The 27,593-nt window shown below is 36.0% G+C and overlaps 1 protein-coding gene across 3 annotated transcripts in view; it reads right to left on the bottom strand.

Moving 5' to 3' along the window:
- The window catches only part of BDP1 (BDP1 general transcription factor IIIB subunit), an 88,696-nt gene that overhangs the window by 33,055 nt on the left and 28,048 nt on the right, over nucleotides 1–27,593 (bottom strand). For 2 of the 3 annotated variants that reach the window (XM_079917637.1, XM_079917639.1), the window contains exons 12-25: nucleotides 25,281–25,439; nucleotides 21,727–21,886; nucleotides 19,957–20,048; nucleotides 17,745–17,940; nucleotides 16,688–16,821; nucleotides 13,318–14,362; nucleotides 12,428–12,615; nucleotides 11,753–11,975; nucleotides 9,354–9,532; nucleotides 8,430–8,634; nucleotides 6,975–7,111; nucleotides 4,934–5,135; nucleotides 4,461–4,651; nucleotides 3,242–3,629 (exon numbers count right to left, since the gene is read on the bottom strand). In XM_079917637.1, the coding sequence (XP_079773763.1) occupies nucleotides 3,242–3,629; nucleotides 4,461–4,651; nucleotides 4,934–5,135; nucleotides 6,975–7,111; nucleotides 8,430–8,634; nucleotides 9,354–9,532; nucleotides 11,753–11,975; nucleotides 12,428–12,615; nucleotides 13,318–14,362; nucleotides 16,688–16,821; nucleotides 17,745–17,940; nucleotides 19,957–20,048; nucleotides 21,727–21,886; nucleotides 25,281–25,439 (3,499 nt within the window). The remainder of the gene's footprint in view (nucleotides 1–3,241; nucleotides 3,630–4,460; nucleotides 4,652–4,933; nucleotides 5,136–6,974; nucleotides 7,112–8,429; nucleotides 8,635–9,353; nucleotides 9,533–11,752; nucleotides 11,976–12,427; nucleotides 12,616–13,317; nucleotides 14,363–16,687; nucleotides 16,822–17,744; nucleotides 17,941–19,956; nucleotides 20,049–21,726; nucleotides 21,887–25,280; nucleotides 25,440–27,593) is intronic. The other variant, XM_079917638.1, reaches the window with a different exon arrangement.

The raw sequence follows: 27,593 nt of genomic DNA, 5'->3' as shown, positions 1-27,593 counted from the left end.
CTCCTCATCTCCAAATCCCTAAGCAACCATTGATCTACTTTCTGTCTCTACAGATTTTCCTATTTTGGACATTTCATATTAATGGAATCATATAATATGCGATTTTTTTGTTAACTGGTTTCTTTCACTTAGCATAATGTTTTCAAGGTTCATGTTGAAGTATATATCAATATTTTAGATCCCTTTATGATTTAATAATATGCCATTGCATTTCAACGCTTTTTAAAGGGGACATATTCTAACATATAAACAAATTTCCCTGCCTTAGTAAACTGGCCATTAAGAATACAATTTAAGCTTTCCTTGCTCAATTATTATAATCAATGCTATTTAAGAAGGCATTCTGTGGGGCTTCCCTGGTGGCGTAGTAGCTAAGAATCCGCTTGCCAATGCAGGGGACACGGGTTCAAGCCCTGGTCCGGGAAGATCCCATATGCCGCAGAGCCACTAAGCCCATGTGCCACAACTACTGAGCCTGTGCTCTAGGGTCCATGTGCCACAACTACTGAGGCCACGTGCCACAGCTACTGAAGCCCGTGTGCCTAGAGCCCGTGCTCCACAGCAAGAGAAGCCACTGCAATGAGAAGCCCACACACCGCAACAAAGAGTAGCTCCCGCTCTCCGCCAACTAGAGAAATCCTGCGCACAGCAACGAAGACCCAACACAGCCTAAATAAATAAAATAAATTTTTAAAAAAAGGAAGGCATTCTGTATTAATTCAGGGATATATCCTAGAACCTGATTTTCAGAAGTTAATTTCTAGTATTAGTTTTCACGAGGAATTTGCCTTTCACCCAAAGAAACTGTAAAATACAAAACATATAGCTAAATGAATTTTCATGCAGTGGTAACCAGCCGTGCTTGCACAAAATTAACTTTCCTTTTACCTTTTCTTGGTTTCAACCAAAATTTAAATTCATTATCTTTACTTTGAACTTTAATTACAAGAAACCACTTCACACCATTTTTATTTAGCTTCAACCATTCCAACTAACTTTATAACATTTAGCATGGTATTATTAACAATGAATAAAAAAAGGTGAGTTTGGAATTCTATTTGTAATTCAAATGGCTTTTGAATCTACCATGAATACAAAACCGATTCAGATATGATGCTCTATAACCAAAATAAGTTACTGAAAATTGAGGCAGAACAGAAAACTTTGAAGTTACAAAGTTAGACCAAGAGGCAAAAGAGTAAGGAGCTTTCATAATAAAGTAAGTTGACAGGCTTCCCTGGTGGCGCAGTGGTTGAGAGTCCGCCTGCCGATGCAGGGCACACGGGTTCGTGCCCCGGTCCGGGAAGATCCCACATGCCGCAGAGAGGCTGGGCCCGTGAGCCATGGCCGCTGAGCCCGTGCGTCCGGAGCCTGTGCTCCGCAACGGGAGAGGCCACAACAGTGAGAGGCCCACGTACCGCAAAAAAAAAGTAAGTTGAAGTAATATGTTCCTCTACCTCAAACCCATTAGGATGACTACTATCAAAAAAAAAAAAAAAAACAGAAAAAACAAGTGTTGGTAAGGATGTGGAGACATTAGAACCCTCGTACACTATTGATAAGATGGTAGAATAAGGCAGCTGCTATGGAAAACAGTATGGGGGTTGCTCAAAAAATTAAACATTGATTTACAATTTACTGTATTATCCAGCATTTCCACTTGCAGAATTGACAGCAGGGATTAGAAGAGATATTTGTATACCCATGTACATAGCAGTGTTCTTCATAATAGCCAAAAGTTGGAAGCAACCCAACTGTCCACTGACAGAAGAATAAACAAAATGTGGTACTGTATATACTGAATGGAATATTATTTAGCCCTTAAAAAGGACATCCTGGACTTCCCTGGTGGCACAGTGGTTAAGAATCTGCCTGCTAATGCAGGGGACACAGGTTCAATCCCTGGTCTGGGAAGATTCCACATGCCTCAGAGCAACTAAGCCTGTGCACCACAATTACTGAGCCTGCGCTCTACAGCCCACGAGCCACAACTACTGAGCCCGTGCACTACAACTACTGAAGCCCACGCACCCTAGAGCCCACGCACCACAACTGAGCACACGTGCTGCAACTATTGAAGCCTGCGTGCCTAGAGCCCATGCTCCACAAGAGAAGTCACCGCAATGAGAAGCCCGCACACTGCCACAAGAGTAGCCCCTGCTCACCGCAACTAGAGAAAGCCCGTGTGCAGCCAAAAGAAGACTCAATGCAGCCAGGAAAAAAAAAAAAAAAGAGACATCCTGACATATGCTACAGTGTAGATGAACCTTGAAAGCATTATGCTAAGTGAAATAAGCCAGTCACAAAAAGGACAAACGCTGTATGATTCCACTTACATGAGGGACCTAGAGTAAGTGGTTGCCACAGGCTAGAGAGGAGGGAATAATCAGAATTATTGTTTAATAGGTACAGAGTTGTAGTTTTTCAAGATGAAAAAAAGTTCTGTGGATGGACGCACTTAATGCCACTGAACTGTAGGCTCTAAAACGGCTAAGAGGTAAATTTTATGTTACCTGTAATTTACCACAATTAAAAAAAGAGAGAGGAAAAAAAAAAAAAAAAGAGAGAGGGCTTCCCCGGTGGCTCAGTGGTTAAGAATCCACCTGCCAATGCAGGGGACGCAGGTTCAAGACCTGATCTGGGAAGATCCCACATGCCAAGGAGCAACTGGGCCTGTGCGCAACAACTACTGAGCCTGCGCTCTAGAGCCCGCGCACCTAGAGCCCGTGCTCCACAAGAGAAGCCACCGCAATGAGAAGCTCATGCACTGCAATGAAGACCCAACGCAGCCAAAAATAAAGTAAACAAAATAAATAAATTTATTTTAAAAAAAAGAGACAGAGAGAAAGAGAAAGAAATATGTCCCTTCTACCTTCTCTACCAACCAGAGCTTAACTTGAGCTTACCACAAAGAGTTAATAGAAAACATCTGCCAAGTTTTTTGTTTTTTTAAAAAATTAACCAGAAAGGAAATTAAGTAGCCCCCAGATACAAGTGAAATTAGATTTCTCTCAGTATTGTTATACTGATTACCTTGTGCTGGGCCTGGGTTGCAGGGGCTGAGTAAACAGAGGAGATCACACAAGCCTATTTCTACTGATTTCCTAGGCTATGCAGCAGGCCCCAAACAAATTACTCTAATAATCTTCAAATCCTAATAATCACTAAGAGAAGAGATAATGATCCATTGAAAGCAAAAAACAAGTAAGATAAAGTTCCAAGGATTCAAAATTCAAACTACCTCTTCCATGGTTTCTTCAATCTGAGCAGAAACCGGTTCAGGAGATCTGAGACCAACAGGTACAAACACTGGAGCTTTGTTTACTTCTTCTGGAGCAAGATGATAGCTTTCTTCTTCATAGTCAGACTCAAAGTCTTCCGCATCATCTTCGTCTTCTTCCTGGGAAGCTCGAAGAGTCACCAGCACAGGCTTAGAAGCTCTAGGTTCCTTTTTAGAGGTCTTACTCCGAATTCGTTTTGATCCACGCCCTTTGGGGACGTTTGGTTTAATCTTTCGACGCATTCTCCTTTCACTACGATCTATCTTACATTCAGAGGCAGAAGAGAGAGCTGTTCTTCGATCCACAGCAATTTTAGAATAATTTGATTCTTTTAGCAGTTGTGGAGAGCTGGAGGTTTAATCAAAATAGCAACATAGTCATTACATGCATAAGGATAATTTTAATGAAAACCCAACTTATAAAGTGAAATCTCAATTCAAGCCATTAATATAAAATGCCTACCACCCATTCTATCAAACACTAATGCTACGACAAGAATGAACGGAATTTACTGTTAGGATTTAGTTTCTCACTCGAAGTTAAATATTAGTTATCTACCTACAAATTTTTCACAGTACGTTTTAAATTCTGAGCCATTTTGCCCCCTTGCTATTTAAGTGGTGATGAAATACAACACTGGAAATTGTTAGAAGAAAATGGGATCAAGAACACTGGACCAATAAATACAGAATATGAGACCAAAAAGTGATACGGTTTATCCTATTGGGTAAACAGATTAGGTCAAAAGAAAAAAGGAGAATGAGGAAATCCAACAGAACAACATTTTTTAGAACTTAGGGTCCCTTCCACTTTCCTTGAAAACTGTGGAAGAAAGGTACCCTTCACTTGTGTTTGTGACTCCAATTTGAATCAGCACCCTAGTTATTTAGGTCATATGTACTACTCTTTCGTCAGGCTTCTGCTCATGTCTAATATACTCAACACCCAGAAATTTTAAATGTAAGAAAGAAAAATCTTTCTGAGAAGATCATAAAAAAAGGAAATTTTAGTAAATAAAAATCAAAAGTGGGAAAGAAACAGACCTGCCAATAAAAAACAACCAATACTTCCGTTAACAAACCATCTTTTTACTCTATCAATAAGTTAGAGTAGGACATCCATTAAGAATAAGTTACTTGTATTTACTATTCTGAAAGTACTTGTTAAATAAAACTTTACCTTGCTGGTTTACTAACATACTGCTCTTCGACAACTGAACACACAGAATTATTGCCTACAGTTTTCTCTCCAACACTTCCTGATGGTCCAACTTCTGACTGAGCATCTTTTTTTGCCAAACCAATCTCCTTGGAACCTACAGAACCTTTTCTTGCTGAAATCTCCAGAGATGTAAGAAACTCAGCTTTTCCCTTAAATTTGAGAAGAAACAATTAATATGACCATGGAAACAATCTGTATGGTAATTTGGTTTGGTAGTTTGGCCTAAAACGCTAAGCTTACACACATATACACGAGTGACTGGTTTCTAAACTTTCACAATATTGGAAAGTCAATCAATTTTCATGAAAATAGTTACAGTACAAAAGGCAAAACTATTTTTTTTTTTTTTTTGCAAAACTATTTTTTTAATGTTCTCCTTCATGATATTGATAAAATTGAGCCCACTACTAAATTATTTTTTTCAAACTTACTTTTGGAAGAAGCTGGGTGTCAGAATCTCCATGCTGCAGCAAATTATCTTCTGGCTTCCTTGCCTTACTCTGATCTGCTCTGTCTGTTCCTATGCCTGATTCCTCTTTCTTACCTTGTGCTCTTCCCAAATTTGGCTTAGCCTTTTGGAATTGGCTTCTTATCATTTGTGGTGGACTAGAAACATACGTTTTATGTTCATGTCTAGAATGAAATACAAATCATGTTGAAGAACGAAAATCATAATTCCTGTTGATGTATCTGCTGTTAAACAATTTTTGGGCACAAACCAATTCTATGTGCGAAGGACTATATATAAATAGGTTAAAAAACTAAACATATAAAATGAAACCACACATGCTGATATGAAAGAAAGAACACAGAAGCTTTTGTAACTTCCATTTTCTATATAGCCTGGGGAATACTTTCACAATAATATGTAATCTTTTTTTTACTTTCATTCATTGATTCTGGTGTGTCGTTGTATGCTACTTTAAGTAATTTTCAGAGAAATAACTAGATACAAAACAAAAACGTCAGTAGTTGAAGATGGACTTCATAATGACACTTTAAACAAATGCTTCAACTGGGCTCTGAAGCATGAATAAATATACAATGGTCACAACAACCCTGGACCTTCTTGTTCAAGAGCAGGCTTGAAAGCTAGAGTCTGTTCTCCTACCACATGCCTGTCACTTCATAGAAAAGTGTTTATTGACAACAGTGTCATAAGGATCTCAATATATCTGCCAAATCAGAGAAAGACAAGGTTTGTATCTGCCAAATCAGAGAAAGACAAGGTTTTAACATTCAATACAGTAGCCATAGCTCCCAAGGCAACACAAACAGCTGCCTTAAGGTTTCCTGGAAAATATTTAATAACTGGCAAGGATCTGAATTAGCAAGTTTAAAACTAATATAAATCTGGATACTTATAAAGAAAAATTGGGTAAATATCGATCATGAGTTCTCTGAAAGATCTGTATTAAAGACTAATCTTAAGTAATATTTGTAATAAATTACCTACAAGAGAAAGTAGTTAGTTACATTTCCAAATGTTCCAATCCTGCTAAGTTCTTCCAGCAGTGAAATACCAAGGAAGTTCACAGGAAGTTCTAACAAAGTAATGATGCTGGTTAATACATTCCAGTGTAGGCTAATGTATTTGGGAAAACATGTTATATTTAACTTAAGTATAAGCTACTTACAATCAAGTGTGATTCTACAATGGTACTTAAGAATAATATATATATATATATATATTATATATATATTATATATATATATATACACACACATATATATAAGCTCAATGTGCTACTGGGGTTAAAAGGGGGTAAGAAACTGCTGGACATAAGAATAAGCTAACTTAAAAGTATGCAGAATATATACTCTGAAGGAAGTATCAGTCATGATAAAGCTAAAAGCTTGAATAAACTTCATAAACAGAAAAGATTTTAAAAAGAGGGGTGGGTGAGTAATGGGTTTCTATACAGGAAATTTGAAAGTTAGATCTTGCTCATTAAAAATGCAAAGGCTGAGCATAAAATCTCTTGAAACATGTAAAGTTTCTTTCAGGAAGCTCTGCCTATAAACTATAGGAATTTGCTAGTCTTAAAGTCATAAATCCTGAAAACTTAAGTTTAAAAACTAAACTGCCAATGTTACTTTGAGCAAGCCATTTAAATCCTCCAGATTCATAAAGTCAATTATAAATGAAGGCATTAGGAAAAGCTGACCTCAAAGGTCACTGGTCTTTAAAGGCTCAATTAGAGTAAAACTCAAAATCCTTAGAATGATCCTACATAATCTGCGCTACCCCCACTCAGGCTTTACCTGTCATATATCTACGACTCTTCCTCTCTTCCCCTGTTTCACACTGGCCCCCTTTGCTGTTCAGCAGATTTAAACTATTCTAGTTTCATAATTACTTTTTTCTTTCATAAAACTTACTAAATGTGAAATTACATAAAATCGATTATTCAAATATCCAACCTTTATCTTTGAAAAGTTTTATGCTTTTCTGATTAAAAGCAAACTCACCTCGTCTTTTCATCTGAAACATTTATTTTGTTAACATGAAGGTTTTCTAAAAGAACGTGACTCTGGTTTTCATACATTCTGCCTTCTGAAACTTTGGAGGATACAACTTCAATTTCCATTGCAATTTGAGAATTTGGCTGAAATGCAAAACTATATTAGTTTTTTTTTTTTAACAACAGAACATACCTCCTAAAATATTTTAATCATTAAGAAAGGTATTTAGGGACTTCCCTGGTGGCACAGTAGTTAAGAATCCACCTGCCAATGCAGGAGACACGGGTTCAATCCCTGGTCCAGGAAGATCCCACATGCCGCGGAGCAACTAAGCCCATGTGCCACAACTACTGAGCCTGCACTCTACAGCCTGTGAGCCACAACTACTGAGCCCGCGAGCCACAACTACTGAGCCCGCGAGCCACAACTACTGAGCCCGTGTGCCACAACTACTGAAGCCCATGCGCCTAGAGCCCATGCTCCACAACAAGAGAAGCCACCGCAATGAGAAACCCGTGCACAACAACAAAGAGTAGCCCCTGCTCGCTGCAACTAAAGAAAGTCCATGCGCAACAACGAAGACCCAACACAGCGATAAATAAATTAATTAATAATAAAAAAGAAAGGTATTTAGTTTTTTAAAATGAAGTCTCAAACTTGAGTATGCAATGTTCATGTTTTGCTGCCCAAAACAAAATTTCCTATTCACAGAGAAAGTTTCAAAGATTACTGCAGTAATATGTTCACCTAATGCTTTAAAAACTACAATAACCATCTGTTGTGAACCTCCCTCCCAAAAAGTTCAATGTGTTTTTTTTAATTTGGGGGGGGGGGTTCAAATAAGGATTACAATCACTTTATTTTAAATGTAGATTTTCCCTTGGTAGAGAAAAGGACAGAAAAACAAGATCTGTTGAAATGGGCATTAAACTACTTAGATTTGTTTCTAATATCAAAAGATCCATCAATAAGAGATTAAACCGTCATTCCAAATAGCAGTATGTTACACAGCAGTTAAAAAGGATGTATCTCCATATTTCATGACATGGAAAGCCACTTAATATAATAAGTGAAAAACAGTAAGTCACAAAATAACATGACTACAATGATTTTATTATTTAAATTTACATGAGTATGCACACATGCATGCATGAAGATATATCCGGTAAGATATGTCAAAAGGTTTTCAGTGGTTACTTCAGAGTGGTGAGACTAAGGGTAATTATTATATTATTTTGTATTGATTGAACATTTTCACAATGAATAGGTTCATTAGTTAGGAAAAAAAAATCTATTTTCATTAAAAAAAATCTACAATGGTAAATCTGAAACAAAACTAGCCACGTTATGTATGAAGTAGAGTAAGTATCAGATGCCTATATTCTAAGCCAAGTCTGAGCTACCATTTGATATTTTAATATGCATTAAAAGGCTTGATTTAATTACATAGCAATAACTCACCACAGTCAGGAATTTTTTAGTTTCATCTTTTTGTAGTGTCCTTTCTTCCTTAATTGTTTCTTTGGCTTCATTTTTTTCTATTACTTGCCTCTGTCCAACCTTTCTTAAGTTTGGACTGGGTCTCTGAAGTCGGCCCCTTACTGGTGGAGCAGTTTGGATAGCGCTTTCCTTCATTTCTTGTTCGCAAGTGTTTGTATGATAAGTCCTAGAAAAGGGGACAGGAGAAAAGAGAGAAAGCTTGATTGTAAAAAGATGAAAACTACTATAAAAATATAAAACTTGAATCAAATAAACTCTGTAAAAATATTTTGTACATTAAAGGAAAATTAAATTACTTTCTGATTATACCTCATTTTATAAAAAAATAGTTATTTCAGTTCTCAAAAGGTACTGAACTTATATGAGGTACCTACAATATTCAAATTCATAGTAATAGAAAGCACAATGGTGGCTGCCAGGGACTGGAGGTAGGGGGAATGGGAAGTTATTGTTTAATGGGTACAGAGTTTCAGTTTGGGAAGAAAAATGTTCTGGAGATGAATGGTAGTAATGGTGTACAACGATGTGAATGTACTTAATGCCATTGGACTGTACACTTAAAAATGGTTAAAATAGTAAATTTTATGTTATATGTATCTTACTACAATTTTTAAAAAGGTAATGAATACATACCTTATATACATATATTTTTAAATGCATTGCTTTGTATAAGATCTTAAGCAGCTAACAGTGAATATAAGCAGGCAAGTGTTAAAAGCTGTTGAACTCAACCTGATTTTGTATTTTAGGCCATATGAATAAAAATAAACCAAGTATTCTTGATACTCACTTTCAAAATACATTAACACATTTCTTAAAAAAAAATGAAGAACTATTTGAAATAATTCTCCTATTTTAGATTTTAATAAAACTATCACTGTTTACCCCATAGAGACAACTAACTCCTTTTCCTGGGCTTGTGTAGACTGAGTCTCCTCTATAGGTTCACAAGAACTCGAAGGGGAAAGGTCCTTTTCAGTCTGTACATATGGTAATATCACAGCCTCCTCTTGACTGTGATCTGATTTGTCTTTTTCTGTTGATGCCATTAGGGAAGCCACATCCTAGAAGGTAGATTAGAAAAAAAAAATTTCATCGAGGGTTGGTAAAAGTATAGGGAAATAGAAACTTTAATAAACTGTTAGAAAAATAAACTGATATGGTCTTTGTAGACAACAGGGCAATATCTATCAAGAATTTTAATTTCCAGCAATTCTACTTCTAGAAATATATCTTATAAAAACACTCAAATAACTATCTAGAAAATTATACACAAGGATATTTATTACAGCAATATAATAGCCCCCCAAAAAAGGAAAGAAAAAGAAAAGGAAAAACAAAAAATTGGAAACAAGACAAATCAGTAGGGAACTGAATGAATTATAATTTCTTTACAATGAAACAGTACAGAGTCATTTAAAAGAAGTTTAATTTCTATATACTGATCCAAAAAGATGTTCATGGACTTCCCTGGTAGCGCAGTGGTTAAGAATCTGCCTGCCAATGCAGGGGACACGGGTTCGAGCCCTAGTCCGGGAAGATCCCACATGCTGCGGAGCAACTAAGCCCGTGTGCCACAATTACTGAGCCCACACCTACTGAAGCCCATGCGCCTAGAGCCCATGCTCTGCAACAAGAGAAGCAACCGCAATAAGCCCCTGCACCGCAACGAAGAGTAGCCCCCACTCGCCACAACTAGAGAAAGCCCGTGTGCATCAACGAACACCCAGCACAGCCATAAATAAATTATTAAAAAAAAAAAAAAGATGTTCACAATACTGTGTTTAGTAAAAAAAAAATCAGAAGGCAGGATATGATGCCATTTTTGTAAAACAATGAAAATAAATACCCGCACATTTTATTATTTATATAAATAAGTATCCATACAGAAAAGTTTAGGTGGACATATTTAAAATTGCTAACTTGGGAGGGAGAGATGGACTAACTTGGGAGGGAAAGATGGAATATTATAAAGGACTCTAACTTTTTAGATGATATATTTTTCCCAATTTGCAATTTTTATAATCATTTAAAATAATCAATAAAACGTGATTTTGGGTACTTCCCTGGCAGTCCAGTGGTTAAGACTCTGCGCTTAGGCCTTCCCTGTGGGCACAGTAGTTAAGAATCCGCCTGCCAATGCAGGGGACACGGGTTCAATCCCTGGTCCAGGAAAATCCCACATGCCACAGAGCAACTAAGCCCGTGCGCCACAACTACTGAGCCCGCGTGCCACAACTACTGAAGCCTGTGCACCTAGAGCCCGTGATCCGCAACAAGAGAAGCCACCGCAATGAGAAGCCCACGCACCACAACGAAGAGTAGCCCCTGCTCACCGCAACTAGAGAAAGCCCACACGCAGCAACGAAGACCCAATGCAACCAAAAAAATAAATTAAAAAAAAAAAAAAAAAAGACTGTGCTTCCACCACAGGGGGCACAGGTTCAATCCCTGGTCAGGGAACTAAGACCCCACATGCCACATGGAATGGCCAAAAAATAAATAAATTAAATTAAATTAAGTTAAATTAAATTAAATAAATAAATGAAAGTGGTGGGTTTTTTGTTTTTTTTGGCCATGCCTCGCAGCTTGTGGGATTTTAGTTCCCCAACCAAGGACTGAACCCAGGCCCTCGGCAGTGAAAGTGCAGAGTCCTAACAACTGGACCACCAGGGAATTCCCATGATTTATCCTTTTTAAACATAAGATTAGGAGGAAAAAGTACAAATGTTCAAGCACAGTAAGAACTGAGCTAAGATGTAAAAGAAGAACTTTAATTCAAAAAGTACTTCGTATGTTTAAACGCTCAACTTATGAGTGTTAACGTTTCATTTCAAGGTTTTTGATGCTGTATCACACATCTTAATCTCTTATAGACCAAGTTAATCAAGTAAATAAAATAATCTCCTTTTAACTCATATAAAGCTTTTAACTTTTTATTTCACCTTCACAACAGAGTGAAATAAAGATAGACTCTCATTCTCATTTTTCCTGTGAAGAAACTAGTTGCATCATTTAGCTATGGTCACATAATGAATAAAGGTCAGGACTTGAACTAGAGCCTGGGCCTCTTAAAATCCTTTCCATGACACATTTGCCCACCATCAGAGATTCAAGATTCTTACACAAACCACATGGAACAATGAGATACATTAAGTACAGCACCAATATCACACACAGCAAAAGTTACATAAGGAAATATTTATGAATTTTTAATTCCAAGTGTTTTACCTTAGTAATTATAATAACTAAAACAGAAAACCTCCATCTTAAATAACACTCACACGTTGAGAAGGGAGAGTTCTCATTTGTTCCCCATTCTGCTGTATCACAACAGTCCCTTTTTTATCAGCTTCCACTTTCTTCCCAGGTGCATGTTTTTCTGCTTCTATAGTCTCTCTTTTTGAAGCTGCTCTTGCTAAGTTTGGTTTTGGTCTTTTGAATCTACTTCTCACAAAAGGTGCTGGTTTCACTTCAAATGGCTTCTGTTCTTGAGGAAGAGATTTGCTTTTGGAACAAGGATTATCAAGCTTTAGGATGAAATGAAGGGGCAGTGGGAGCGGAGTCTTAGCACAACCTTAGAGACTGGCAGTAAATATTTAATTCTAATTCTTAACAGGAAAACAGATCAGACTATTTGGTAGATCCTGAAAAACATGAGTGGTACAATCCAGGTATAAGCCTAGGAATTATATCATCTTCGCACAAAGAAAATACAGGTTTGTCACACCTGTACTGACTTAAAAGTATGTGTTGTACACAATTTTGTATGTTAGTAATTCTCACAATCTACTGTCAGAAGGACCTCAAATCTCTCCCAGTCTTCCCCAAACCAGCTTAAAATTTTCAACACTATGCTATAGATGATATGTCTTAAAACCTTATTTAGTTTAACATAATCTGCAAATATAACTTTATATGCTTCCTCTTTACAAGCACACAGACCTATATACTTGTACCTTAAATTAATATCTGAAAACTGCTCTGGAACATCTGGAGATCGCATCCTCTGGTCTTCTATTTTATCAAGTTCAGAAGTCTGCGAAGAAATGTTCAAATGACTCAACTGACTTGATATTTCCTTTTCAGAATTTCTTTTTTCTTCTACAGATACATCCACCACAGATTGTACTTCACTGCTAATGTCCTGGAAATAAATCAGCACATATAAAATATTCCTTAAGCATGTCATACATTTCAAACAAAAGCCTATATTCTTCACACTGTTTTTAAAAATCCAGAAGTTTGGGGGGTTTTAATTTTTAAGTAAAATAAAATTTAATTTACAAATGCTAAAACACAGAATTTGGAAAACTCTTCTTTCTATATTGCATATTATTATATGTTTTTTCCAAACTACAAATGCCATTACCTATCCAAAAAAAAGTTAGAAAACTGGAAAATGTTAGAATTGCTTCAACTTCAATTAACTGGAAACTTTTAATAAGATGAACTTTTAAAAGTGGAGTGAAGTGGGGTGGAACAGGAAATAAAGAGAAAAACTGATACAGATATGGTCAAAAGAAATAATTCCAGGGTATGTTCATACTAGAATTAGCACAAATTGAGTCCAATCTCTTGTATTTCTTTTATCTAAGAGTAACTTTAAACTGACATTAAGAACAGTAACTTTTCTACAATTATAAAATGTTTTCAATTATTAAAAAAAAAAGAATATATAATTTCTTTAAGGTCCTGAAACACAGAATTTAGGGCTGGGAAAGACATTATGCTTTTAGAGACTTTAAATGTTGTTGGACTTAAGGGCAATAATCCTGGAATTATTTTGATATTTTTCTCTCTGAAAAAGTATTCAAAAAATATTTTTAAAGGACAGAAAAATACATACTTTAATATTTAGTGAAGGCACAGCACTGCAGTCACTACTACCCCTCTGCAATGAATCTGTCTCAGTTTGTCTTGAGGTCCCCGTCTCCTCTGGTTCATTTTCCCTTAGAGAAATGTCTATTTTTCCAGTTTTTTCCAAATCTGCCACCTTTTCCTCAGAAGCACTGATCTCTTCTGATCGGCTTTTCCTAAAGGAAATTTCTCTTCCAGTTTCTTTCAAATCTGCCTCTGTTTCCTCAATGGCAGTCATCTTTCCTGATACCTTTTCCATCAGGGAAATGTCTCTTTTTCCAGTTTCTTCCAAATCAATCTCCCTTTCCCCTGTGGCACTGATCCCCACTAGTACCTTTTCCCTTGGGGAAATTTCTATTCCAATTTTGTTCAAATCTGTCTCCATTTCATCATCTATAGTTTTGAGCTCTGAGGCCTTTTCTTGTGTAGGTATTTCTCTTCTTTCAGTTTCTTCTAAATCTGTCTCTACTTCTTCAGTGGCATCAATCATCTCCGGTATCTTCTCCCTCGGGGAAATCTCTCTTCCAGTTTCTTTCAAACCTGTCTTCACTTCACCAATAGTATCGACCTCCTCTGGGGCATTTTCCTGTAGGGATATTTCTCTTCGTTCAGTCTCTTCCAAATCTGTCTCTCTTTCCTCAGTGGCATCAGTCACCTTTGTTATCTTCTCCCTTGGGAAAATCTCTCTTCCAGTCTCTCTCAAATCTGTCTCCATTTCCACAGTGACATCAATCATTTCTGGTATTTTCTCCCTGGGAGAGATATCTTTCCTTTCAGTTTCTTTTAAATCTGACTCCATTTCCTTAGCAGTATTAGTCTCCACAGGTACCTTTTCCCTTGGTGAGGTTTCCAATCTTGCAGTTTCTCTCAAAGCTGTTGTCATCTCCTCAGAGGCAAGAACCTCCTTTGGTACCTCTTCTTCCTTTGAGAAAATTTCTCTTCTTCCAGTTCTTCTTCTTATATTTGGCTTTGGTTTCTGAAATCGAGTCTTCAGAATTTGAACTTGTTTATTTGCTTTATTATCCTCTTGAATACTATTTAAAAAAAAAAAAGATACACAATCAAATTGTAAACTAGACTGCCAACTGAAGAGATATGGTTGAGAAGTCACTACTGAAAAACCAGGAATTCTCAAATAAAAAAAAAAAATTAATGAAGCACCAGGAACCTCTGGGCAAAATTTAAAAATTAAAGTAGAGAAAAAATTCTATCCTTGGAAATTACAGTAAATTTTTTAAAAAATTAAGTATATTTATTACATAGAGACATATATACAGAGAAATCTATCAATAAGGTCAGTTAGAGTAGCAGCTAATCAGGCCTAAATAGTCTCTTTCTAATTGTCATCCATATCAACCTTGGCAAATACTGGCTGAGAAAGACTCTCCAAGTCCTCTACATCGGAGCTAGACCAATCTGTGGCTGCTATTCCTACCTTTTTGCTCCTACTCTCCTTTATCCAGACATATGTCTTGCTGTAAGAGTTAAAGAACTCATTTATATGGCCAGAACTAACCAGGATCTCAAATAGCTGGGTGGAGGTATAATTTGAATAAGGTACAGTCTTATGACTAAAAACTAGGTCTGCCCCTCCTCACTTTTTAAAAACAATTAAAAATGAGATTTCCTGTACAGTCACTTCTCTAAAAGCTTGTGATTTCATAATACATTGTGGGAATGAAAGAAAAGAGTAAATAAACAACAACATTTTGCAGTCTGTTGAATGTTACTGGGCACACAACAATCACTATCTAGTATAAGCACCTTGTTCTTCAAAACAGCAGCAGCATGCTCTCCTTTGTGCTTTATCATAATAATAGAAAGTACAACCAATAAAAATATACAAATGAATGAAAGAGCACTTAGTGACTGGTTAAGATTTTGACCTCTGAGGCCCTTTTCTTGTGTAGATATTTCTCTTCTTTCAGTTTCTTACATAGCATCTTGAACAGTTCAAAGTGTTTGAGACGGGGGAGGAGGGAAACTGCCTACTGGATATAAACAGGAATATGATTTGATAAAACACAGAATCTTAGAATTGTTTCTGTGAATACTGGAGATTCAAAGGCCAGAAAGGTCACTGCCTTTGGAGAGGAAAGTTGTTGATATCAGACTGGATATTAGTTATGAACAATCCAGCAGGGTTCTAAAACCCAAAGGCCACTCAGGGAAAACTTGGTTTTCTACTAAGCCACATGAAAATGGAGTCTGGTTTAAACTAAAAAAATACAAACAAAATATCCAAATTGTCAGGTATCTGTAATTAATATTTGTATCAGAGATATGCAACAATGCAGTAATGCAGTTGTACAGGCTTCTACCCAGAGTTTGTGTGGCAGAGAAGTAAAATAGGTTGGGGGTGTAGGGAGGGGGTACAAAGGAATAGAGAAAGAAGAGAGGAATAAAGGAATTCTTCTGTCTTCTAATAAAGATCTTTTGAGTAGTTCAGGAAACCTAGCTTTCACTCTCAGGTTGGGTAGTATTTAAACAGGCTCATACAGCTGTAATAAAGTATACAATAGGCCAGACTTTAAATGTAAAGATTGGTTGAGAGTCCGCCTGCCGATGCAGGGGACACGGGTTCGTGCCCCGGTCCGGGAAGATCCCACATGCCGCGGAGCGGCTGGGCCCGTGAGCCATGGCTGCTGAGCCTGCGCGTCCAGAGCCTGTGCTCCGCAACGGGAGGGGCCACAACAGTGAGAGGCCCACATGCCACAAAAAAAAAAAAGAAAATTAAATGTAAAGATTGGTAAAGTATAAATAATTGTTGAAACTAGATAGTAGGTACATGGGAGTCTGTTATTCTGTTCTCAGTACTTTTGTGCATTGAATATTCCCAAAAGGAAAAAAGTTTTAAAAGCACACTAATAATTCCGTTGATCTGGTTTAATATCCTGCAGAGGGGAAACAACAAATTCAGAGAGCTTTGGCTATGGGAAGTATGAGTTTTACTTAAAATTTACATAAACCTTAAATAAAGGTAATATGTGATCAATCTAATCCCAAAGAAACAATCTAATCAATCTAATCCCAAAGAAACAAATATTAAACAAACATTTTCACATCTGGATATGAACATGTAATTTACTATGCATGTGAAGTGATAATACTACCCATGTTAACTCAAGGTCTAATTTGCGATGGGTAAATCAATTCATCAAAACACCAAGAAGTGAGAAATCAACACGAAGGCAATGACATAAACTGCCTTGAAAGGTGAATTTACACTTGTAAATATTATGTAACTTGATATACAGATAACAAAATCAGTCTGATTTGCTATTTTTAAAAAATGATTAAGAATTTCTAAAACTTTACACATAATTCAACTATTATATCATTAATAAGATGATGCTTACCTCAGACATTCATTAAGCACCTTGGGCTCATCTGGCTGCACATTTTGAAAAGAAGTATCTTTTTTTTCAGATTGTGATGTGATGTCTTCACAATCAAAATTTTTAAATGCCTGATCTTCTATTTGTTCAGGAGTCTTAATAACAAACACATTTTTAAAAAAGTTTTAGGTCTCACAATGTAACACACATTTATAAAAGACTTCATTGAAAATTATGTATGACTTGAGTACAAGGAAAATGGTAAACATTTCAAAATTATAAAATGATACTCAAGAGACATTTTTTTTTTGACAGGGGTGTGGGGTGGTGCCACGACATGCAGCCTGCGGAATCTTACCCGGGCCCCCTGCAGTGGAAGCACGGAGTCCTAACCACTGGACCACCAGGGAATTCCCTAAGGGGCACTTTTTAATGTTTGTTCTTTAGATATAGGAAATTTCACAAGCCACACCTTTTACCTCATCTCAAAGCCCCCATTCTTTTCCTCCTAATCAGAAAGCAAGTAACTGCTTCAGTCTGATCTGTTAAAATTATCCCTTGGGGTCTAACTTTCTAAATCTTTTTGATTATTACAATCACATTATAGACCCTGGGAATCATAATAGAAGAAATTCAAATCTCAAATCATGCCAACTCTTACTCTTATCAGAAAGACCAGTTACTATGTAAATAATCTAAAATTTATCATCTTTGTTGTTGGAATACTTTAGTAGGGAGCTTTTAACATTTTATTTTGTTTAAGTCAGTATTAAAATTCATATACATAGCTATATTTTCAGAAAGGAAGTAGAATTCGAACACCTGCTGAGTGATGGGGGAAGGCAAGTCCAAACATGAGTAAGGTGAAAGCAGATGATTCATCATATAAATGCTTAAAATCCACAGAGCAGAGAGCTAAGTGCCTTCACAATTAGCAAAGCTGCTGGCTATGAGATTTGGGCATTAAATTTAAAGAACAATATACATAATTGTATACAGTATTGCTGTTTAAAACGGGGGATGAAAGGAGGCTTATGTATTTGTTTAACAAAAAACTGGAGGGCATCAGAGTACTTACATCTCTATCGATACAGGACTCATTTTCATTCTTTTCTACACTGGCCCCAATTTTTTCCTGTGATGTAACAGTTTCTTTTCTTTCAGCAGCTTTACCTACATTTGGCTTTGGTCTTTGCAATAAGCCCCTCATTAGGCGTGCAGGTCTGAAAGCCTTTAGTTGATCATCTTCCTGCAGACAAATTTTTTCACTCAAACTAGAGTAATTACAAAGGAATAAAATCAATGGTTATTCTGAAGTCAGATTACTTGTATATCACATACATGCTTGTCTTCAGTATTCTCTTCTCCCAGGTATAAATAAGTAAACCATTTGGAATACAAAATAATTCACAAGACCAAAAGACAACCCTCAGAATGGGAGAAAATATTTGCAAATGAAGCAACTGGCAAAGGATTAATCTCCAAAATTTACAAGCAGCTCATGCAGCTCAATAACAAAAAAACAAACAACCCAATCCAAAAATGGGCAGAAGACCTAAATAGACATTTCTCCAAAGAAGATATACAGACTGCCAACAAACACATGAAAGGATGCTCAACATCACTAATCATTAGAGAAATGCAAATCAAAACTACAATGAAATATCATCTCACACCAGTCAGAATGGCCATCATCAAAAAATCTAGAAACAATAAATGCTGGAGAGGGTGTGGAGAAAAGGGAACACTCTTGCACTCTTGGTGGGAATGTAAATTGGTACAGCCACTATGGAGAACAGTATGGAGGTTCCTTAAAAAACTACAAATAGAACAACCATATGACCCAGCAATCCCACTACTGGGCATATACCCTGAGAAAACCATAATTCAAAAAGAGTCATGTACCAAAATGTTCATTGCAGCTCTATTTACAATAGCCAGGAGATGGAAACTACCTAAGTGTCCATCAACAGATGAATGGATAAAGAAGATGTGGCACATGTATACAATGGAATATTAGCCATAAAAAGAAACGAAATTGAGCTATTTGTAATGAGGTGGATAGACCTAGAGTCTGTCATACAGAGTGAAGTAAGTCAGAAAGAGAGAGGCAAATACCATATGCTAACACATATATATGGAATTTAAGAAAAAAAATGTCATGAAGAACCTAGGGGTAAGACAGGAATAAAGACACAGACCTACTAGAGAATGGACTTGAGGATATGGGGAGGGGGAAGGGTAAGCTGTGACAAAGCGAGAGAGAGTCATGGACATATATACACTACCAAACGTAAGGTAGATAGCTAGTGGGAAGCAGCCGCATAGCACAGGGAGATCAGCTCGGTGCTTTGTGACCGCCTGGAGGGGTGGGATAGGGAGGGTGGGAGGGAGGGAGACGCAAGAGGGAAGAGATATGGGAACATATGTATATATATAACTGATTCATTTTGTTGTAAAGCAGAAACTAACACACAATTGTAAAGCAATTATGCTCCAATAAATATGTTTAAAATAATAATAATAATTCACAAGTGTCTTTAAGAACACCCTCAAAGAAACACACACCTCTATACCTTAACCCTCTAGAACAGACATAGTCCTAAAAGCATGACTATAAAAAAAGCATTTTAAAATCAAATTGTCACCACAAAATGGGAAAAATCTATACCTGACAAGCATGGAATACTATTCCCCACTCAGGACACCATTGTGTACATACACCTCCAGGGCACTGGACACAGATTATGGAATAAACATACAGTCCAGAATCCACTGGTTCAGATTTATATTGGAGCAGGCCTATTCTAGATCTCTACTCCAAGTTAAAGATTCCCCACCGCCCTTTTTTCCTGGTCGCACTGCACAGCATGTGAGATCGTAGTTCCCCAACCAGGGATCAAACCTGTGCCCCCAGCAGTAGCAGCATGGAGCACTAACCACTGGACCACTAGGGAATTCCCCTAAATATTCCCTTTGGAAACCCCTTGCTATAAATAAAATTATCCAGAAACATATATCTTAACCAATAATTCATCTAACAAGACTTCGTTAAAATCTTGTTAGTAAGTTGAGGGAGAAATGTAATTGCTCACCAGTGGATCCATACTATAATTTATTTCTACAATACCAAGCATAAAGATCATTATTAAAATGTTTCAACAATCCCTATAGTTAAAAATGGACTTAAATACACTAGCTGAAAATAAAATGCAGACATTAGGTAGAAGATAAGTCATTACAATCATTCCAAAGAGTTACTATTTTTATTCTATTTCCTAAATACTTACTTAGATGCAGTGTCAGCTTCTGGATTCTCTTTCTCTTTATTCTCCATTGCAGAAATACCAAGTGTATTCATTTTATCCTTTTCCATATGATTCTACGAATTTAATTTTTTATATTTAATCTACTTAACATAAAGTTCAAACTTTGTAATAAATAAATAAATGGAAATTAAAACAATAAAATTTCACTTTTTTGTACTTCTAATTATTAAAAGAGAGTTGTTAAAATCATAAAGGCAGATGAGAACCTTTTAAACATATAATCTCATACGTCACTGATAGAAGCACAAATTGGTATATCCTTTCTGGAAAGCCTTTTGCCAACATGAATCAAGAACTTTAATAATGTTCATATTCTTTGACCCAGTAATATCATTTCTAAGACTCTATTCTAAAAAAATATCTAGACAAAGATTTAAGTACAAGGTTGTTCCCTGGAACATTATGCAAAACAGCAAACACTGCAAACTGACAAAATATCCAATAATGAATAAACGGTTAAATAAATTCAGTTATACCCATTGATAGAATATTATGAAGTCACTAAAAACCATGTTTTCAAAAGATATTTAATGATGTGGAAATATATTTATGAAATGTTAAAATACCAGAGAAGGATACAAAAGTGAATTAATACTACTACTCAAGAATGTAAAAGAAAAGCTGGAAGGATATAGTCTAAAAGGTTGGTTGCATATAGATAATAAAATTAACTTTTGTTTTAACTTTTACATGAATCTGTATTTTCCCAATTTTCTACAATTTAAAAACATCTCATAAGATTATAATAATATAGTTATATTATTAAGATTAAAAAGATTTCACATAAGAGGAAAAAAGACTAAAATTTAAAAAATTATTTTAGCAAAAATAAAACATTTTTAACAATATAATGCTGGCAAGGATATAAGGAAACAGGAACATTCATTTAATGCTTAAAGCAATGTAAACAGATTCTGGTTTTTTTTTTTTTTTTTTGGTTACGGGGCTTGTGGGATCTTAGTTCCCCGACCAGGGATCGAATCCGGGCCCAGGCAGTAAAAGCGTCCTAACAACTGGACCTCCAGGGAATTCCCAAGATTCCTTTTTTTGACAGTTTGACAATGCCTAACAAGAGCCAAAAAATATTTAAAATACTTTGGCACATTAATCCCACCACCTCTGGAAATTTATTCTTTGCCTATTTACAAAATTGTTTGCTTTTATTTACAAGGGTTAAAAAAATGGAAAAAACCTAAACATTAGAGAAATGGTTAGGTAAATTAATAATAATGTTAACCTGATGCAGCCATTAAAAAGATCAATTAACCCCAAGAAAGGGAAATGGATAGTTTCAGAGAAAAATGTTTTAAATGTTATATATGGCTAAAAACTACAAAAATGTTTACTTCCATAAAAAGAGAAATAAAGTTTATGAAGGACAAACAAAGGAATATTCTGTATATAGATAAGAGGGTTGTGGTTATAATTTTATTATTGCACAGGCTTTATTTATTTAATATAAAATATTTTGAATAAATATTTTATATAAGTAAACAAAAGACATATTTGTTACTGCTAAGGATGTTCGAAATGATATATCCTATATTCTAAAGAAAATGTATACAACATGAAACTAGTAAGACAAATTTAATATTAATGTTTGAAGTTCTCATATCTTGGCTTTACTGTTGGTAACATTACTTTGTAATTATAAGTTAAACATTTTTATTCCCAACTATTTAGAAAAAATACTTTATAATTTTAATCTCCATTAAGTCTCTTACTCCATACCTTTTCAACTGAAGTTTCTGTATGTAAACTCTTGTTCTCTGCATCTGTTTTCCCTTGTGAAAGAACTGATTTCTTCCCAACTGCCCTTGATAAATTGGGTTTAGGTCTCTGGAGTCGTCCTCTTGTCTTCGGTTTAATACTTTCTGTTTGATCAGTTTCCCTAGAAAATTAACATTATTTAAATTGTACCAACATGCAGGCATATTCAAAAGAAATTCTGGAAAATTCTTTAAAAATCCATTCACAGCTAGAAAAGAACTCCTTTAAGCTTACTTACAATAAACGTAGCAAAGAAGACTGAACAAGAAGAGCAATGAAGGGTAACTAATTTATCAGATGTTAAAAATATACTACTTAGCAGCAATAATTAAAATATTGTGGTACTAACACATGAATAACAGATAAATGAAACACAAAAGAAAACTGAGATGATGACTCCAAAATACATGATTTTAGTATACAATAAAGTTGTCATTTCAAAATAGAATAAGATGACCACAAAAATAATATATTTTTTAAAATAAATGTTAAATTAAATTAACGGTGATGGGAAAACTAGTAATACTGGGGAATAAAATAAAATTAGCTCCATTCCTTGCACTGTACTCACAATATATTCTAAATGAATCAAAGATTTAAGTGAAACCATAGAGAAAACATGAATGAATTCTTTTGTAACTTTGAGGTAGAGTAAGCCTTTCTAAAACTTGATTAAAAGATCAGGAGCCATAAAAGAAAAAAAAAAAGGAGCGAGATCTGACAACATAAAAATCAAAAACTTTTACATGGCCAAAACATATGTCATAAGTCAAACTACAAACCAAGAAAACATGTTTTACAACTCATATCACAGGGCTAATAACCTCTCTAAAATGTAAAGACCTCCTACAGAACAATACCAGTAACTCATTAGAAAACTGGACAAAGGATACGAACTCACAAAAAAACAAAAAAAAAATAGGTTTTAAATGTGAAGAGATGCTCAGCTTCACTCCCAATAAGAAATGTACAAATTAAAAGTAGAGCGTGGGCTTCCCTGGTGGCGCAGTGGTTGAGAGTCTGCCTGCCGATGCAGGGGACGCGGGTTCGTGCCCCGGTCCGGGAAGATCCCACATGCCGCGGAGCGGCTGGGCCCGTGAGCCATGGCCGATGAGCCTGCGCGTCCGGAGCCTGCGCTCCGCAACGGGAGAGGCCACGACAGTGAGAGGCCCGCATACCGCAAAAAAAAAAAAAAAAAAAAAGTAGAGCGAGCTGGACTTCCCTGGCAGTCCAGTGGTTAAGACACTGTGTTTCCAACGCAGTGGGTGCAGGTTCGATCCCTGGTCGGGGAACTAAGATCCCACATGCCGCACAGCACAGCCAAAAAAGAAAAAAAGAAAAAAAAGATTGAAAAAAAAAAAGTAGAGCGAGCAAGCACAAATGTGAAAAGATATTAAGAATCAGAGAATCTAAGGGGAATTATATACAGATGTTCATTGTTCTTTTGACTTTTCCTTAGGTTAGAAAATTTTTAAGTAAGCAACTGAAGGGGAAAAAAATAGAATTATCTACCCCTGTCAGAAAAGGAGGACTGGGGTATATATACTATACTGTGATATTATTTTATTTTATAATCTATCAAGACTAGCAAAAATCCAAGTTTGATAACACTGTTGGTAGGGAGCCATTTCTTACATTGTTAGTGGGAATATAAACTAGAGTAACTCCTATGGAGAGCATTTTGGAAGTATCTATCAAAATCATAAATGTAGGGGCTTCCCTGGTGGCGCAGTGGTTGAGAATCTGCCTGCTAATGCTGGGGACATGGGTTCGAGCCCTGGTCTGGGAAGATCCCACATGCCACGGAGCAGCTAGGCCCGTGAGCCACAACTACTGAGCCTGCGCGTCTGGAGCTTGTGCTCTGTAACAAGAGAGGCCGCGATAGTCAGAGGCCCGCGCACCGCGATGAAGACTGGCCCCCACTTGCCACAACTAGAGAAAGCCCTTGCACAGAAACGAAGACCCAACACAGCCAAAAATAAATAAATAAATAAATTTAAAAAAAAATCATAAATGTATAAATGTACACACACTCACATACAAATGTGTCCTTTGGGCTAGCAATTTCATTTTAGGAACTTTCCCTACAAATAGACTGGCACAAAGGTGATAGATAGAGGTATAAGTTTCTAAGCATTGTTTGTAAAAACAACATATATAGCCATCAACAGGGCACCGATAATATAAAGTGTGATTCATCCATACAACAGAACACTATGCAACTAAAAAAGAATAAAGGTCTTTAAGTAAAGATATGACGATATAAGATAAAAAAATTACAAAATGGTATTATACTATGCTACCATTAGAGTTTTAAAAAGAGTAAGATATATATAAACTTTATGTATTTGTATTAGCTTTAATGTCTTTTTTTTTTTTTTAATCTCTGAAAGACTAAGAAATAAATAACACTGGTAACTTGTTAGAGTAAATGGGGACATGACAGGAGGGATACTTCACTCTATACCTTCTTACAATTTTGGATGTTTGAACCACAGGAATATATTGCCTATTCCAAAGACTAGTTTAAATTTTTATTAAAAAAAATAAGTTTGATTCTCTGGGACCTCCCTGGTGGCGCAGTGGTTAAGAATCCACCTGCCAATGCAGGGGACACAGGGTCCAAGCCCTGGTCTGGGAAGATCCCACATGCCGCAGAACAACTAAGCCCGTGCTCCACAACTACTGAGCCTGCGCTCTAGAGTCCGCAAGAAACAGCTACTGAGCCCGCGTGCCACAACTACTGAAGCCCACATGCCACAACTACTGAAGCCCATATGCCTAGAGCCTGTGCTCCGCAACAAGAGAAGCCACCACAATGAGAAGCCCGTGCGCCCGTAAGGAAGAGTAGTCCCCACTCACTGCAACTAGAGAAAGCCCATGTGCATCAACGAAAACCCAACGCAGCCAAAAATAAATAAATAAATTTAAAAATCATCTTTAAAAAAAAAGTTTGATTCTCAATGTGACTATGCTTTACTGAAAATAAGAATTCATAAACTAAACTTTTAAGCCCACATGAGGAGTTATGAAGGAGATAAAAAGAAAGTCTGAACTTCTGAGATATCTTTTCAAAGGGAGATTCTTGTGGTGCTTCTACTGTTTTTAGTGAAGGTATTAATTTAATCAGTATTTTCATACTAGAAAACATAATACATAATCTCTTTAAAGTCATCAATATCAAAATCTACTACTTTGACAACAGGTATGAAAAATAACTCAAACCAAGTAAAAGTTAAATCTCATAGCAAATATTTAGGCTTCCAAATTATTTTAGAATTTTATCGTAAGTTACCAGTTTGCTATAACTCGTATCACTAAGATAATCTTTCCATAATGAAATATAAAGTGAAAAACCTTAATGTCACTAAGACCACAGTACAATTACATATTAAATGGTCTACAGTCCTCTCCTAATTCCTAAAGGAAGCAACATTATTATCATTTTTTAAATGATAATAAATTATCAAAATTTTGAAAACAAATTTTAAAATCCTACCATGTAAAATACTTACAGTGCTTTATCTTTTAGGTCAACATTTCCTTCTTCTGTACAACTACTCTCAGCATTATTCACCTCACACAATGCTCTAATTCCACCTTCTGATGAAGGCAAATATGAAGTGCTTGATTCTGAAGTCTCAGTTGCTACTGATACGGCATCTTGTTGACTACTACGGAAATGAAAATATATCAGGGGAAAAGAACTCTTAGTAATGCACATTTTATACTAATTATTTAAAAGATTTTTTAAAAATATACAAAGACAAAACTCTGGAAGATGATCCTTCATATCACGGAATAATCAAAATGGATATTTTGGTTTCTCTATGATCCTCCTTGCACCATGTTATTAAAACACTGTATCTTAGGAGATAATAACAGTCACAAATGAACAGGGAAAGTGCTCAAGAAGTCACAAAATGAAAAACTCATAACTACATGGGGTTCACAAATCAAATGTATGTGTAAAATCATAGTAATGTTTAGGAATTATCTTTCATTAAAATTTTGTATTGGCAGTCTTTGCTTTGCATGGTACCGTGTTACTCAAGAGGCATGGAAATCGAAGACACAGCTGCAACATGCACAAGTTGCAGTTAATGCTGTAGCGTGCAAAGAGAGGACTGCTGCATTAGGAAATACTTCAACTAACAATAATATAAATGATGGCCATGTACTAACGAGCACTCAGTTTCAACGCAAATTCACATTCAGCCATGCTTTGTTTTTTTGTTCTTTTTTTTCTACTGGGTGTTTGTCTTTTCCCAGCGCTCTTTCTATATTCTTTTTTGGCTAGATGTTACATATAAAACCTCCCAATCAATAGCTTGCCTTTTACTTTCTTCATGGAGCCTTTTGTCAACAGAAGTATTTAATTTTACTGCAGTTGAATTTATCAATTTCATCCTTTAAAGTTTGTGCTTTTTATGTCTTAAGAAATCCTTGACATCACAAAACTATTTTTCTACATTTTCTCCTAAAAGTTTTAAAGATTTGCTTTATATATGTAGCCTTTAATCTATGAGGAGGTTAGTGCATAGGGTAAAATAGGGATCTACTATTATCTTTTTCATATCTAAGCACCATTTAATGAATGGTTAATTCAGTCTTTCCCACTAATTTCTAATGCTACCTCTGCCATCTAAATGATGCCTAAATTTCTCTTCCTAGATTCTACATCCGATTTTCCTCTCAGTCAATTTGTCTGGCCTTTTCCAGTACCACACTCTTTTAATTACTCTAGCTTTAGAATAAGAATCAGCTCACTGTTTTACAAAACCAACTGGTATTTTAACAGTCATTACAGGGTAGCTTTCGCCCCTAAAAAAGTCATCAGTATTGTTTTGTGCATAGTCTATGAAATTAGTTGTGTCTCTGAGGTCAGAATTTAGAGGTCTGTCACCCAGCAAGTTAAGGGCCTGAGGTCTATGGCTTGGCTTCAAAGAAATTATTAATCTTCTGTATTGTATGAATAAATTGGCACAGGTGCATATAGGTATTTTTCTACATGAGAATAAATGGTTTTCATCAAAATTTTCAGAAGAGGGTACATGCCAACCAATGGAACAGAACAGACCCATGCACCCAGTCAAATGATCTTTGACAGGGTGCCAAAACTACACAATATGAAAAGGATAATCTCTTCAGCAAATGATGCTGGGAAAGCTAGATATCCATAAGCAAAAAAAGAGAAACTGTACCTTTACCTTATACCATACACAAAAATCAACTCAAAATGGAATAAAGATTTAAAGGTAACACCTTTTATTTTTTTCTTTTTCAGCTATGCCACGTGGCTTGTGGGATCTTAGTTCCCCAACCAGGGATTGAACCCAGGCCCACCGCATTAAAGGTAATGCCTTAAAGTATAAAATTCCTAAAGGAAAACATGAGGGAAAGCTTCATAAGATTGGTATTGGTAATAATTTCTTGGACATGACACAAAAGGCACAGGCAGGAAAAGTAAAAATAGACAAGTGGGACTATATCAAACCAAAAACCTTCTGTACAGCAAAGGAAACAATCAAGAGTCAAAAGGCAACCTATGAAATGGGAGAAAAGATTTGTAAACCATATAATGGATAAGGGCTTAATATCCAAAATATAAAAGGAACTCCTAGAACTCAGTAACAGAAAAACAAATAACTCAATTAAAAAACTGGAAAAGGAATTGAATAGACATTTCTCCACAAGAAGACATACAAATGGCCAACAAGTAATATTTAAAGATGCTCAAGGGACTTCCCTGGTGGCGCAATGGTTAAGAATCTGCCTGCCAATGCAGGGGACACGAGTTTGAGCCCTGGTCCAGGAAGATCCCACGT

The sequence above is a fragment of the Stenella coeruleoalba genome, assembly GCF_951394435.1.
Source record: "Stenella coeruleoalba genome assembly, chromosome: 3".
Taxonomy (NCBI): domain Eukaryota; kingdom Metazoa; phylum Chordata; class Mammalia; order Artiodactyla; family Delphinidae; genus Stenella; species Stenella coeruleoalba.
This window is presented reverse-complemented; position numbering and strand designations above follow the sequence as displayed.